Raw genomic sequence first — 16,727 nt, 5'->3', positions numbered from 1 at the left:
CCGGCCCCCCGCCGCGCTTCAGGAAGGGGCACCTCTTTCATTGGTGGTCAGTGAGAGGAGCACAGTATGTGGCGGCCCTCAAATGGTCTGAGGGACAGTGAACTGGCCCCCTGTGTAAAAAGTTTGGGGACGCCTGGATTAGACAATCAGGAGTCAGGAGACCTTCCCTGGTTTTGTTCTGGGAGGTTAGTATTGCCTCTGTCTTGAAAGCCTGAGGACTACATTTAGAATCAGCACAGGTTTCATTTTTCAAATCATGTTTATGGCTAATTGTGTTTCCAAAAACACAGAAACAGAAATCTGAAAAGCACAAGAAAGAAAAGAAAAAAAAAAAAACAACCCCTTTGTAGTGATAAATGAAATGTCACCTACACTCGCCTCTTGAACTGATCTTATCAGCGGATGGGGAGCTTCACAGGAAGCTGCCAGTGGCTGCTGCAGTCCACCAAGGGGGAAATCCTGTTTTGAACCAGGTAGCACCAGGGCCAGTTGCTGTTGGAAGAAGCAGAATATTTCCTCCCCATCTGCTGTTGTTTTCCATTAAAGGGGGAAAGAAATTAGAATTATATGAGAAAATACCAGAAGTCACAAAATTTTCCATTATTTTTACATTCTTTTTTTCTTGTCAAGGTAAAGTTTGATTTCACCATATGAGAAGTCTGAATATACTTTATATATTCAAGTATATGAAGTCTGAATCAAGTCCATTGACAGGAGGGGTTAGGGAGTAGTTTCACTTTTATTTTCTATACACCTGTACTCTGAGGATTATTTATGAGGAATGAGGATTTACATTTACAAGAATGTATATCATTTTTTAAACCATCATTATAAAGACAAATAATAGATATTCAAGAGGTGAGTTTTCTAAATTTTTCTTGATTTAAATCAGAGTGGCACCCCAACTTGGCTTATCCTCAGATTCACCCAGGGAGCTTTAAAAATACAGCTGCTCTGCTGAGCACAGGTGGCTCAGATGAAATAGACTCTTGGCTGGCTTGATGCCATATGAAATCCCTGCACTTTGGGAGGCTGTGGCAGGTGGATTGCCTGACCTTATGAGTTGAAGACCTGGGCAACATGGTAAAACTCTGTCTCAACAACAACAACAACAACAAAAACCCCTGCAAAAATTAGCTTAGTGTGGTGCCCCATGCCTGTAATCCCAGCTACTTGGGAGGCTGAGGCAAGAGAATCACTTGAGTCTGGGAGGTGGAGGTTGCAGTGAACTGAGATTGAGCCATTGCACTCCAGCCTGATTACACAGTGAAACCCTGTCTCAAAAAAAAAAAAAAAAAGACAAAAGCAAAAAGAACCCTTAAGCTTATTTTCCACATAAATTTGAGTTTAACAAAAAAAATTTAAAGACTTGAAACCAACCCAGTTGCCCATCAAAGATAGACTGGATAAAAAAAAAAGTGGCATGTATACACCATGGAATACTATACAGCCATAAAAAGGATGACTTTATGTCCTTTGCAGGGACATGGATGAATCTGGACACCATCATTCTCAGTAAACTGACACGAGAACAGAAAACCAAACACTGCATGTTCTCACTCATAAGTGGATGTTGAACAATGAGAACACATGGACACAGGGAGGGGAACATCACACACTGGGGTCTGTTGGGTGACAGGGGGCTAGGGGAAGGGTAACAGGGGGTGGGGAGATTGGGGAGGGATAACTTTAAGAGAAATACCTAATGTAGGTGAGTGGGGAATAGAGGCAGCAAACCACCATGACAGGTGTGTACCTATGTAATAACCCTGCAGGATCTGCACATGGACCCCAGAACTTGAAGTAAAATTTTAAAAAAAGAAAAAAAATTAAAAGTTAGAAGTATAGGTGCTCAGGCCCCCACCCAGAGAGATTCTGATTCAGGTCTGGGATGGGTCTCAAGAACCTATTTTTAAGAGACTTCTCAAGTGACCCAAAAGAGCAGCAGGTTTTGAGACCCTATGGTATAAGTTATTAAAGTGGCTCTTTAAATAAAACCATTTTCCCCAGTATTGACAGCAGAGAGGTTCCCATAAAACATCAAAAGATTTTAAAGTGATTAATCACATCAGCCACACAGGGTCAGTCTTTCTCTACAGGAGGGTAGCTGACAGTGGCTCTTCCTGACACAGTAGGAACCAAGTTGACAAGACCCACCATACCCAGTAAGTGGTAAGAACCACTGGCCCTTGGCCTTTTGCACAGGCAGCTGAGGAATGATTTCTTAGCTGGAGAACACAGGGTGGTACATTAGTCTTTTCACAAATCTTCGCTGTCAGACTCGCGTCAAAGAGATGAGCACAGGCTCTTCTCAGGACCCTGTCCAAGGGGAGGGCGCCGTCAGTTCAGTTGACTAGACAGGCCACTAGCTGTTGATTCATTTGCTAGTGAAACAAGCCCCAAATTCCGTTAAAAGAATTACTAACTCTCCCTGCAGATGTCCTGTTTTGAGACAGTTCAGTATCTACGCATATGTAAATGTTGTAGTTTGCAACAGATAAATTGAGAGTGATGAGTTCACTTAGAATATGGTCTGCTTTACACCCCCTGTCTTTGCACAATGGCCCTCAGCGAAGTGGGCCTCTGTCTCCATCTGTATGTGATGGCTGCGTGCATGGCCTGGGTTTCTAACACAAACAGTCTCAACGAAAAGGCATCCACTCCTCCCGGCTCCCATAAATGACTTCCGCAGAGAGAGCAAGGGAAACTTCTTTGGCTCATGTCTATGTGGTTAATTTGTCCGAGATCCATGATGCAACTAGTAACTCCAGTTCCCACACACACACACTGAGATGAAACCGCCTCTCAGTTGGCTTGATGCCGTATGAAAGCTAAACTTCAGAGTTAGGTAAAATATCTATTAAAAACGCTGGCCAAAATTCAATTAAATGACAAATCTCATTTAAGAAATATGCACATATTGTCTGCTTTATGGTATAAACTGCATTTGGTACAAAACAAATGTGCAGGCAGATGGGCTTAATAACGAAGGAGGGAGTGGGGTTGCTATCAGCCTTTGGGAGGCAGAGCCTGCCTCAGGAGGCGCCTCTGACGTCAGTGTTGCTACATTTAGCATCTCAGGAAAATACGTTTGGGTTTGTTTTTTGGAAGAACATGAAGGGATTTTCCCCATTTCTTCTGTAAATATCTACTGGGCAAGAGATCTGGTAAAATGCCTCAAATAATACTTTCAAAAGACGGGCAATATTTTGCAAAGGTCATGATCAAAAAGAACAACCTTTATCAACATTCCCATCGCATGTGTCTATTGACCCACTGTCTATTTAACTCTCTTCACGTTTAGATATGGTTAATTTCTTGTTTCTCTTACAACAGAGCTTCCAGATGCAGCAGGACTGTCGTCAGAGCCTTTGCAAATCCTGGGAACTGCCAGACTCATTCTGGTTGTGCTGCTTTTAAAGTCCCACCTCTCTCATTCTGTTTAGACTTCTATAGGCATAAGCTGCTGTCTTCAGACATGTATGCACAGTGAACAGGGATTTGGAGTGCTTAGCCATCGTGGTGTCAGAAATGAGAGCTGGAATGTCTGAACAGTGTGGGCTGAAAGCAAAACCAACTGCCATTTTTCTAGTTGTTTCATCTCGAATGTGACCACAGCCTTTCAGCGGTCCAGAGGGAAGGTGCCTTCTCGTCCCCTTCCATCCTCTTTAGGCCATCGAGGATTGGTTAGGAAGGTGCCTCCACCCCTTCCCCTGGTGCCTTTGTAGGGCAACTTGGCTCTCAGCTTGCCCTCTGCCTCCTCCCTGGCAGGAGCACACCCTGTGGCTGTCTTCCCAGCCCCTCTGCAGGCACATTCCCAGTGGGTGTCGAGAGCATTTGGCTGAGCTTGCTCCTTTTTCAGCCTTGGCCTTGGTCTGCGCCCCTGACCAGGCAGGCCGCACAATACGCCCTTAGCTTGTTCATTCTTTCCAGCTCCTGCCAGCTTTGCCCTTGTGGAACTGGCTCTTCTCCCGCTCAGCACGGAACCCAAATGCCTGATTTATGTCTGCTGGCTTCAGAAAGAACTGAGCACAGTGAAATTCTAGCATTGCCCTGGTACTTTTGAGTGACATTCAGAGGCATATCGTGGGTTCTCAGTAAATAATTGCTGATAGAATGGATAGATGGATGGAGGAATCAAGTATAATCTCTTCTGGTTTTAAAATGATTTTCTACTTAGAAGCTTTTGAGTCTTCAGCATTTCAGATTCTTCTCTTTTATATAGTTAAACATGTAGGCAAACTCTTGACCCACTTTCGGTGCCGGATGGTCAGTTAGCATTTTTGCAGTAGTGCACAGTCTCTCTTCCAGTTTGCTAAAATGTATGTTTTCAAGCCACCTGCAAGCTCAATTCATGTTTGCGTTTTGTTTGAGGTTGGAAAGTAGGATAAACAAAGCACATTGTGAATCCTGATTCAGCTCTCAGGCAGGAGAAGTTCGTAACCATATTTTAAACAGGGCATTTTGATTAATCTTCTGGTTAAGAGAGAGTTCAGATTTTAAGCATATTTACATCCCCTTCAATTTCAACCCATTCTTACAAATCTTTCTCAAATGTTTTTCTTTACTTCGTGGACGCAGTTCCCTCCTAAGTGGAGTCTGCTGAACATAGTTTATTCTTTCTATGACAGCTTGATACTGTTTCTTCCCTACGGTCAACATTATGCACATCAGTTATTTTAAGGTACGGTAGGAAGGGTGTGGGAGTCGCGGAGGAATGTGTTCACTTCGGCTGGCTGTGGGCGGAGAGTAATGCGAGGTAGCGCAGAAGTGGTCGCGCGGGGCCAGATGGTGCATTAGATCCTGGCTTTGACATTCACTTAGTAGGCAGTGGAAGTTTTTGAGCAAAGGGAAGAGCTGTGCTTTGAGAAGTGGTGTTAGGGTTAATGGCAGAGAGAGAAGCCTGGAAAGGGCCTCTGACAACAGTCTACAGACAGATTAGCCCAGGTGGGCATGGACAGGAGGGAGCTGGGGACATTTTGAGATGACTGCTTGATGAGGGGAGTGAGATAGAGAGGAATCAGAGATGCTGGGGCTGGGGGGCTGTGGGGCTGCAAAGGCGATGATCATCAGGAATGAGGAGCTGGGCTGAAGGTGATTTTGGAAACCATCCGTGTGGACAGAGATGATCATTCAAGTCCTGCCTTTTCTCTTCACCAGCATTTGACTTTGAGGTTACTTAATGAGTCTCCTGGAGCCTCAGTTTCCACATCTCCAAATAGGTGTAAAAATGTCTTTCATTGGCTTTAGGCCAACGCCTCTCCCATGGAAAGTAACATTCAACAGCTACTGCCAATGCTGCTGCCATTGGAACTCAACATAGACCATTCCGGTGAGCGGTGCCCTGTTCCTTGTTTTGTTCCAGTGAAAGTAATTTCATTCACAGGCTTGTGGGGCCCACTCAGATTGAGTAACTTGCTTGCTCATTAGGGAACAACATCTGCAAAACTAAGGAAAATATCCCTCTGGCTCTAACTGGAAAGCTCTCTTGAGGTCAGTCTCTTCTGTTCAGTGTACCTGTTTGTCTAAGCTCTGGTTGGCTGTAGCTGTTGCTAAGCTGATTCTGTTTTAAGCAAAATTAGAGAGTTGATATGAACTGGTTATACTAGACTGCCTTCTTTAGGGAAAAAAAAAAAAGATCTCTCTTGATTCATCTTCATTTTGCTATTTCAAAACCACATAGTTATGATATGAATATGCAACTTTGTGTTAAATTTAATAAAAATGCTATAGAAGTGGAGTGTTAATTTATAGATGATTCTCAGATATTGTCCAAGAATAAAAGAGAGAATCTGTGCCTCAAAGGAGAGCTGCATATTGATGAATCGGTTTCTGCTGTGGAATTGGTGCTCTCTCAAAATGGATGATTTTGGCCTTAAAAATTAAACCAGTTTTTACAAATCTTTATAGAATGTTTAAGTCATATTTTGTAGACTGGAGATGGCTCGGGCTGTGGGACAGTAGATAACCTTTCTGTGATCCTGCCCAGCACAGACTTTGGTTCAGTCGGGAGGACTTTGGAGGGCGTGGTTTGGGAGTAGGGGCCACCCCTGGTGAGGAGAAGAAACTCTTGCTCAGCCCTGGAAAGCTCTCTTCCTCGGCCTCCTTCAGGGTTCCAGATGAGTAAAGACCATCCCTGGTATGGAGATAAGAAAACACTACCTCTGCCGACCTCCTGTGAGACGGCTTCTGTTTTGTCGTCTTCCATGCTCCCTAGATCCATGGAGAAGACATTTAAGAAAGGTGGGGGGAAAAAGAAAAGAAAAAGTGCCTCAGCCAACCCTGAAAAACAGGACAAAAACAGTAAGCAGAGATAGCAGTTGCTGGAAGTTTGGTGCTGCAGACGGCGCAATCTGCCATCCCATTTGTTGATCTCGCATGCCATGCTTCAGTTGGCACCGTGGCTGCCAGGAACCACCCCCTCCTTTTCCATCTGAAGCAGGAAAAGCAGTACTATAACAGTGTTAACTCTTCCTGACCTGCAGCTTAGCACTTCTTCTTCCGCACTGGAGGCTGAATCTCAGCCACGTTAGGACCTACAGAGGTGATAGAATCAAAAGAATTTCAGAAGAAGAAGGGGCCCGAAGGAATTTTTAGAAAAAGAAAAGCAGCACTTATTCTTCCCAGATTAGACTGCATGTGACAGTGGGGAGAGGTAATTTGAATTTTGAAGAATGATGCCCACTAAGGAAATCTGCTTTTACCAGGGATCTGATCTCAGTCCTGGCCAACCAACACTGATAGCTGGAGGTGGCACAGGGCTGGAGAATCCTACTGAGCTAGACTGAGAGAAAAGCAGGAGCAGGTAGATGGAGGTGAAACAGCAAGGCCTGGTAAGAAAAAAAATAACAATCCAGCATGCTTAGAAGATGCCATGACATTTTAGAAGGTAAATTGATGAGTCCAGGTAGCAATTTAGGGTACAGAATGCAACTATTGATTAAATTCCTTAAGCAATCACTTAAAATCACTTATGATGCCTTTCCTGTCTTGTTTAACATGCTTTTATGGAAGTGAGAGAAGAGAGCACAATTCCAGGAACATGATGAAGTCCAAAACTTATTAACATCACTGCTGTCAAGTGTGTGAGGGAGATTGCAGTTTAGATTGTAAAAGATACTGTGAATAACTTTGTTCAGATTAAAGAAGTGGAAGTTATCATTTTTAGTGAATTAGTTAATTTGTATACATAAATGCTTAGGACAATGCCTGCCTGGCACATCATAAGTACTATGTGTTAGTTGCTGATACCACTATGCTGCTATTGTTATTAATTATTAGGATGTTCAGAACTAGAACTCATATAGTCTTTAAGCAGAAAACATGTATCAGAGTTCACACAAAATTTTTGTTTATAGTCCTCAGCTTAGAAAATTTCAGGTGGAGTTTTTCTTTAAGATGCTTAATTCTGGCCGGGCACAGTGGCTCACGCCTGTAATCCCAGCACTTTGGGACTCCAAGGCAGATGGATCACCAGGTCAAGAGATCAAGACCATCCTGACCAATATGATAAAACCCTGTCTCTACTTAAAAAACAGAAAAATTAGCTGGGCATGGCAGCGCGTGCCTGAAGTCCCAGCTACTCGGGAGGCTAAGGCAGGAGAATTGCTTGAACTTGGGAGGTGGAGGCTGCAGTGAGCCAAGATGGCACCACTGCATTCCAGCCTGGGTGACAGAGCAAGACTCCATCTGGAAAAAAAAAAAAAGAAAAAGAAAAGATGCTTAATTCTTGGAAATGCTGTCTGTCCTGGTTGGAAAACTGATTTTCTGCTTTTCTGTTGGGTCTGATCAGGATGGAGGAGAAGCTACCAACTCAGAGCCCAGGGCAGGGCCTTTGCCACCAGGCATTATTTGAAGTAACCCTTCAAATTTTATGTGAAGTGGGATTCAGGTATTATAATCAAATTGTATGTACTTGTTTTAGGCTTAAGGCCCATAAGTATCTTCTTTGGGGAATAGTCAGGTAATTGAAGAGTGACAAGGTGACCCCTGGCCCAGGAAGGAGATAGTCCCAGATACACTCTCAATCTCTTCTTCAAACTAAAATCAGGCCAGGCACAGTGGCTCATGCTTGTAATCCTAGCACGTTGGGAGGCCAAGGTGGGTGGATCACTTGAGGTCAGGAGTTCGAGACTAGCCTGGCCAACATAGTGAAACCCCACCCCATCTCTACTAAAAACACAAAAATTAGCCAGGTGTGATGGTACATGCCTGTAATCCCAGCTACTTGGGAAGTTGAGGCAGGAGAATCACTGGAACGCAGGACATGGAATTTGCTGTGAGCTGAGATTACTTCACTACACTCCAGCCTGGGTGACAGAGCAAGACTCTGTCAAGAAAGAAAGAAAGAAAAGAAAAGAAAAAAGGAAGGAGGGAGGGAGGGGGGGAAGGAGGGAGGAGGGGGGAGGGGGGGAGGGAAGGAGGGATGGGGAGGGGGGAGGGGGGAGGTGGGGGGAGGGGAGGGAGGAGGGGAGGGGAGGGAGGGAGGGAAGGAAGGAAGGAAGGAAGGAAGGAAGGAAGGAAGGAAGGAAGGAAACTAAAAACAGAACCATTTGACCCAGACATCCCATTATTGGGTATATACCCAAAGGAATATAAATAAATCATTCTACCATAAAGACACTGCACACATTTGTTTATTGTATCACTATTCTTAATAGAAAAAACATAGAACCTAAATATCAATCAATGATGGATTGGATAAAGACAGTGTAGTACATATACATCATGGAATACCATGCAGCCATAAAAAAGAATGAGATCATGTGCTTTGCAGGAATATGGATGGAGCTGGAGGCCATTATCCTTAGCAAACTAATGCAAGAGCAGAAAGCCAAATACCACATGTTCTCACTTATACATGGAAACTAAACAATGAGAACTCATGGACACAAAGAAGGGAACAACACACACTGGGGCCTACTTGAGGGTAGAGGTGGGGAGGAGGGAGAGGATCAAGAAAAATAACTTTTGGGTAGTAAACGTAGTACCTGGGCAACAAAATAATCTGCGTACCAAACCCCCATGGCCCAAGATTACCCATGTAACAAACCTGCTCATGTATCCTGAGCCTAAAAAGTTAAAAAAAAAAAAAAGACTTGTCTTCCCCTGCCAGCCCAACCCAATCCTCTGCACCACATATCTCGGCATCTCACAGCTTCCAAGGTTGAACTCAAATTCTCTCGTCATAACTCTGCTGACTGACGCTGTTCCTGGAGCATCCTCTTTTCAAACCTCTTGTAAGACTGCTGGGCCTATGCCACAAAGTTTATTGCTATTAGTTAGCATTTTATTGATAGGATATGAAAAGAGTTCACAGCAATGCCCGAATTATTACTCAATACAGTTTGTGCTTTGCCTGTTGTATCTCATGTGATCTCACAGTATGAATTGTGTCTCCATTTTGCAAATAAGTGAATGGATGCACAGAGAGGCCGAGCACCTGTGTGAGCCCAGCCCGCCTGGCTCTGGACCTGAGACTCCTAATCCCCTTCCGTGTCTACTTCTTCCTTCTCTGTTTTAGTCTTTGCTGTTTCCCCACATATGTTAGCCTTGTCTTCTCAGTGGGTGAGAAACTCTTCAGAGCATTGGCTCTCAGATTCGGTTATGTGTGTGTATTCCTAGGCCCCTGGCACTAAGAACTTATCTGAGGACTAACATTCTGTCTCCCCCGGGTGGAATCAGGAGCGGGGGCTCCTAATCGGATGACCACTATGCTTGGTTGAATGCTGCGAGCTGAAATGTTTCCGAAAATGAACTCTCTCCTGGTCCATCTCCAGTTCTTGCTGTAGTGGTAGCCGCTGTCCTTCCTACATGCTAGGCAGAGGGTTTTCTGTTGTGCAGGCAGCAGCCTCACTTCTTCCCTGCCAGTGAGTGCTAGGAAAAACTTTTTTTTTTTTTTTTTTTTTAAGCAAGAACAAGCAGGAACAAGTTGGTGTTGGCAGAGAAGGCCTAGGTAAATCCAAAAGGTGTACTTTGCCCCCAATTGTCCCCAGTTTCTTGGCCACACCTGACACCCTGCAGGGGGCCCCTGGCGTGGCACCTGGACCTGTGCTCCTTGATGAAAATGTGCCCAACCCTTGGCCCTTTGTCCCCTTTTCTTAAGGCTGCCACTAACTACTGATCTGATCAACAAAATCAGGTTTATTGTCATCCCTTCTGGTGACATATTTGCATTTTAAACGGAGATAATTTCTTTAACTGTTCTGCAAGAAGGCAAACTAGGAGGAAAAAGTACACCCTGTGTGGGAGGTAGAAGCTGGTGTAGAAAGGACTCCAGAGTCTGGGTAACCCCAGAATCAAATTCTGACCTTACCCCCTCACCAGCCATGTGACCTGGGCAGCTCCTCCAGGCTCTAGTTTCTTGTCTATAAAATGGCACAGTGCCTGGCGCTATATATACATACATAAATATGAAATGCTATGCAGGCCAGTTGTAGCCCTTCAATGAGTATTCCTTTAAAATCTCCACCTCCCAGGTTATCTTCTTTGACACCCACAGGGAGGCTGATCTGGATTTATCTATCTGGATGTTGTTGTCAAACTAAAAACACAGTGATTTTTGTATCTTGTGGGTACAAAAATCAGAAACCATTAATTTTAACCATAATTAATTTTAAAATGTTCTCAGCTTAGGGTTTATAAAAACATTTCAAAATTGTGAAATATAGCCTGTATACAGAAAAGTACATAAAATGGGTATGCACAATTTAGCAAACAATTATAAAAGTGTCACTCATAACCACCACCCTGGGCAAGGATTGGTAGGAACTGCCTTAAAGTAGTATAGCTATGTAGCACAGTGCTTCTCCACTGGGGACAGTTTTGGCGGTCACATCAGGAGAGGTATTGGCATCCAGTGCGTAGAGGCCGGGCATGCTGCTAAACGCTCTACAATGCACAGGGCACCTCCCCACAACAAAGAATTATCCAGCCCCAAGTGTCAATCCTACCCAAATTCAGAAACACAGTGCTTCAGCAGGAGATGAAATTTTAAGGAAGATTTGGATGTTCAAGAAACCGGCTATTGTCAAAACTTAGATTTACATGACACATTTGTAGTAATGCTGTCCCACTCAACTAATTGTTCTCTGAAGGAGAAAAAGAAAGGTGAGCCAGAATTTCAGACGAAGGATCTGAAGGTAGTAGACGTTGCTGATCGCATCAATCAGTTTGTATTCTTTCATTGCTGCCAAGTGCTTTTAATCTCCTCTGTCACTTTGCACTAATCTTGGGAATCAAATACTATAAAAGTGAGTTGAAGCCAGACGTGTTCCATTTGACTGTTAATTAAATTGCAAATAAATTCAATACTATATTCTTCCTAACAATGTGTTCTAGCCCCCTTTGCACTTGTGACTGTCTTTCATTTATTGCAGGATATAGTCGTTCGTGTCGTTTTTATTCTTGGCAACCTGACCGCAAAAAATAACCAGGCTCGTGAACAATTTTCCAAAGAGAAAGGGAGCATCCAAACTCTGCTGTCATTATTCCAGACTTTCCATCAGCTCGATCTGCATTCCCAGAAGCCGGCGGGCCAAGGAGGCGAGCCGTACAGGGCACAGAGGCTACCGTCAGAGGCAGAGGACGTGCTCATCAAGCTGACCCGCGTGCTGGCCAACATTGCCATCCACCCCGACGTGGGCCCGGTGCTGGCCACCAACCCAGGGATAGTGGGCCTGCTCCTGACCACGCTGGGTGAGAACCATGGCCCCTGGCTGCGGCAGGCACAGTCACCTTTCCCAAAGACAGTTCTGTGGCTGGGGTGTGATGAGGATTTTACTAGCACAACTGGCTCCCTACGAAAAAGTCTTAGCTGTGTGAAGGAAATTTCCTCTTCTGTTCAGAACTGCCTTAAAAGTAATCCAGATTTTTAAAAAAAGGAAAAGAAAACGTAGTAATAGAGCTTATGACTAAAACCCACCAAATTGTACACTTTCAAAGGGTCAATTTTATGGTTTGTGAATTACATTGCAATTTGTAAATATTATACTTAGCAAATGAACAAATTTTGGCTAAACTAACCACAAAGAGTTTAAAATTCCAAATATTTGAGTTTAGAATCCCAAATCCCAAATATTGTGGACAATCCACATGATTAAAATTAATTCCTTTTTTTTTTTCCTCTTCAGGTTCTTACATTATTTGTAATTATAGTCCCCAGTATTCAAGTCCTATTCATTCCCCTTGCATTAGCTCAGATTGCCATAACAAAATGCCACAGACTGGGCAACTTTGTCAGAAATTTATTTCTCATGCTTCTGGAGGCTGAGAAGTTCAAGATCAAGGTGCCAGCTGGTTCAGTTCCTGGCTTGCAGACAGCCACCTACTCACTGTGTGCTCACATGGCTGTCCTTGGTACAAGCATTTATGGGATAGGGGACAGTCTCTCCCCCCTTCCTCTTTTTATAAAGTCACCAATCCTATCATATTAGCACCCTACTCTTATGGGCTCTGTAACCTGCTATATCTCTTCAAAGCCCTATCTCCAAATACAAGCATATTGGGAGTAGGCCTTCAACATATGACTTCTGTGGGGTACACAATTCAGTCCATGGTACCCCTACACTTTTTAGGCATCATCTCCCACAGGCATTTCTGCCTGCTAGTGTGTAGGGAAATTAACAGCAACCCAGGGTAATCAATTTAGCCACTACTAGCCAGGCCTGGTGGCTCACACCTGTAATCCCAGCGCTTTGGGAGGCTGAGGTGGGTGGATCACAAGGTCAGGAGTTTGAGACCAGCCTGGCCAACATGGTGAAACTCTTTTCTCTACTAAAATAGAAAAATTAGCTGGGCATGATGACATGCACTTGTAATTCCAGCTACTTGGGAGACTAAGGCAGAATTGCTTGAACCTAGGAGGCGGAGGCTGCAGTGGGCTGAGATTGTGCCGCCACACTCCAGCCTGGGCAACACAGTGAGACCCTCTCTCTCAAAAAAAATTACCTACTACTAACCAGACTTGTGAACAATGTTGTTGTTTTGGAAGGAAGTTTAATGCCTGACGAAATGGTGTTTTGGAGGAGTAACCTGTGAAGTCCCTGCTCCCCCTCACCTACACTATTCAACTCAGGAGCCATTTTCTGAGCTCTTTCTGGGTAATCAGTTCTGTGCTATACATTCAGTTTCATTTAGTCTGCTCAGGCTGCCATAACAAAATCCTGTAAACTGGGCAGCCTCAACAACAGACATGTATTTTCCCACAGTTCTGGAGACTGGAAGTCCCAGATGCCAGCAGGGTCAGGGTCTGGTGCAGGCTCCCTTCCTGGGCTGTGGTTAACTGTCCTCTCACTAGGTCCTCACGTGCTGAAGACAGCACACTCTAGGGTCCCTTCCCCTTCTTGTAAGGGCACCAGCTCTGCCAGATGAGGGTCCCACCCTCCTGACTTCATTTAACCTTTATCACTTCCCCACAAGACCTATCTCCAAATACACTGAAGGTATAGGGCTTTTACATATGAATTCATGGGGACACCAACATTCAGTTTAGAAGAAGGTTTTAAAAATGGAGGCAGGTATATGCCTTTGAGGAATTTGGCATATATGGTGAAGGGACATCGCGTGCACAGACGAGAAACCCCAGTTTCTGAGAAGCAAGGCGCACGTGGCTAAGGGACGGAGGCAGACCCAGCTGCGGGCTTGTGAGTGACCAGGCCATGCTTCACTATGGAGCTTTACGCTTGAAAATTAATTTTCATATCTGTTACCTCACAACAATGTAAGGGTACGTGCATCATTTTCACAGATGAGGAAACAGGCTCAGAGAGATAGAGTGACTTTCACAGGTCACAAAGTTAGCACGTGGCAGAGTCACCAGGCCCCTGACCCATGCTTCTTCACACTCCACCTCACATGTCAGCTGTCTCGAGAAAGGACTCTTCCATTCTGACTCAGAACTGTACCCTGACTTACCACTTCCATGTAAATAATGCAAAACTCTCTGTGTTCAGGCCTGAGTTCTTCCAAGCTGCTGACTGCACATCAGGCCATGTGGAAGAATAGTCATGTAGCTGTGAGACAAATTCAGTTTCTGTTCCAACCTCAAAGCATTCAGCATTTGCTCTGTAGCATGCCCACATCTGCTGAACCTCCTTCCCCTTCCTGAGATCCACTCACCACACCAAGCAGGGCTTCTCAGCCCAGAGCCAGGGATATGGCTGATGTGGAATCAGCTGTGGGACTCATTAAAATACCCTTTTTGGTTTCTGGCCCCTGCCCAGAAACTGCCTCTATAAAATGCCATTAGAAATCTGAAATCTGAAATCTGCCTTTTCATGCCTCCTCTGCCCCCAGGTGAGTCTTCTGCACATGTAAGTGTTGAGACCCAGTGCTTCAGGAAACCAGGTTAGCTTTTGTGGCTCCTCAGGATCTAGTAGAAACCTGAAACCCACTGGGTGAGTTCTCACCCGATGTAGACTTAATCTCTTTACCTGACTGTGGCTGCCCAGGAAAGGCTTCAGGACCAGACCTCAAATACCTGGGCTAGGGCACATGGCTGTGAACAGCCAAGGAGAGTCGTGCATGATTCATTTCCCACAATTGTTAATATTCACATATAAAGTGGAAAAATGCCTCATGTGATACATATTTTATGAGCTTAGAAATTACATTTCTACCTATAAAGAAAGAATGAATAACTTGCTTTTGACTCAAAGTGATGCTTTGGGGTAGGAGAAAGAAGCAAAAGGCCAGGCGCAGTGGCTCAGGGCTGTAATCCCAGCACTTTGGGAGGCCAAGGCAGGCAGATTGCTTGAGGCCAGGAGTTCCAGACCAGACTGGGCAACATGGCGAAACCCTGTCTCTATTTAAAAAAGAAAATTAGCTGGGTGTGGTGGCACATGCCTGTGATCTCAGCTACTCAGGAGGCTGAGGTAGGAGAATTATCTGAGCCCAGGAAGTCAAGGGTGCAGTGAGCCATGATTGCACCACTGTACTCCGGCCAAGGCAGCAGAGTGAGACCCTGTCTCAAAAAAAAAAAAAAGGCTGGAAGTGGCTCATGCCTGTAATCTGAGCACTTCGGAAGGCCACGGCGAGCAGTTACTTGAGGCCAGGAATTCAAGACTAGCCTGGCCACTTCAGAAGTGAAGAAACCCTACTCTCCTGTGATCGGTCAGGCCTCTTGCCAATATGCCTTGGGCAATTCAGGTGATCCCTTCTCTATTCTCTCCTGAAATATTTTATCTCCAAAAAAAAAAAAAAAAAAGTTTGTTGAGGGGCAAAAGTCACCCCAACAGAGAATCACCCCCCTCCACCTTGTACAGTTCAACTCCTGGGTGAGTTTCTAAGCCCTGCTAAGCCCTTTCTACACTGGTATCTGGGGATTTCCTACCTGTTTTATCTGCATCAGTGTGGAGTGGTGATCACCTTCCAGGAAAGGCCTCCTGCCCACTCTGACAGGCCTGACAGCTTAGGGCAACGCAGGGCCAGGGCTGGGCTGTGACTGTGACTATAGAAAGGGCCCATGGTCATGCCCCTGGCCTGGTGGTGCCCACTCAAGTCAGAGCTGCTGCTGTCCTGTTTACCCTCGGAGCTGAGCACTCCTCCCAGCCGAGGAGTGCTCTTGTCACATGTGCTCTTGCCACATGGCCCCCTCCCCAGTTATGTGGAAAGGGCATCCCTTGGGTTCTTTTCTTCCTGCCTCCCTCTAGCCCTGCACCCCTCACAGGGAGTTGCTTGTACCCCAGGACTTGCCTAGAGAGGCCAGCCTCATTGCCTAGGGTCTTTTAAAAATCAATAATGTTGGCCAAGTGCAGTGGCCCATGCCTATAATCCCGGCACTTTGGGAGGCCGAGGTGGGCAGATCACAAGGTCTGGAGATTGAGACCATCCTGGCTAACATGGTGAAATTCTGTCTCTACTAAAAATACAATAAATTAGCCAGGCACGGTGGTGGGCACTTGTAATCCCAGCTACTTGGGAGGCTGAGGCAGGAGAATCGCTTGAAACCGGGAGGTGGAGGTTGCAGTGAGCCGAGGTCATGCCACTGCACTCCAGCCTGGGTGACAGAGCAAGACTCTGTCTAAAAAAAGAAAAAATAATGTTTTTAGTAAGAACCAGCCTCCTCAGTATGCCACCAGACTCAAGAGATATGCTGCCTTAGTGGTAAGTCCAAATTTCAGATTTTCTTATATCCATGAGTCAGTTCTAGAGGATAGTATGGTTCCATCATGCTTTTTTAGAAGCAGTCTATTGCCCCAGCTAGCTCCAATGGGAACTCAGCAACACCATGTCCTTGGCTACAGCAGGGTCCTGTGGGAAGAGTAGGATAGTAGGGTCCAATAGACATTTATTCAGATGTGTGCTCTGTGAAGTCGGGTAAGGTCTTGAACTTCTCAAAGCCTCAGTGTTCTCATCTGACCCCTAAATTCATCTATGAAGTTCTAACCCCCATGTGATGGTATTTGGAGATGAGGCCTTTGAGAGATCATTAGATTTAGATGAGGCCATGAGGTGGGGCCCTCATGCTGGGGTCAGCACCCTTATAAGAAGAGATACCAGAGCCTGACCATACACGCTCCCTGATCTTGGACTTCCAGCCTCTATAACTCTGAGAAAATAAATTTCTGTTGGCTCAAGCCACCCAGTTTATGGTATTATAGCAGCCCAAGGTGACTGAGATAGATGTACCTTTTGAGATTTAATTATTGTGGGTGTGAATTCTTGTAAGTGCATGTAAAACATTATTAGTAGTTGACTTTTGAGGGTTACATGTAAAGTGCCTGGTG

At 45.0% G+C, this 16,727-nt stretch overlaps 1 protein-coding gene across 7 annotated transcripts in view; it reads left to right on the top strand.

Moving 5' to 3' along the window:
- Positions 1-16,727, top strand: part of ARMC2 (armadillo repeat containing 2) — a 161,726-nt gene that overhangs the window by 92,762 nt on the left and 52,237 nt on the right. For 6 of the 7 annotated variants that reach the window (XM_074397618.1, XM_003935942.4, XM_074397615.1 and 3 more), the window contains one exon: positions 11,379-11,697. In XM_074397618.1, coding sequence (XP_074253719.1) covers positions 11,379-11,697 — 319 coding nt within the window. The remainder of the gene's footprint in view (positions 1-11,378; positions 11,698-16,727) is intronic. The other variant, XM_074397616.1, reaches the window with a different exon arrangement.

The sequence above is a fragment of the Saimiri boliviensis genome, chromosome 4 (genome assembly GCF_048565385.1).
Source record: "Saimiri boliviensis isolate mSaiBol1 chromosome 4, mSaiBol1.pri, whole genome shotgun sequence".
NCBI lineage: Eukaryota > Metazoa > Chordata > Mammalia > Primates > Cebidae > Saimiri > Saimiri boliviensis.
The sequence above is the reverse complement of the archived record's forward strand: the minus strand, read 5'-3'. Positions and strand labels throughout refer to the sequence as shown.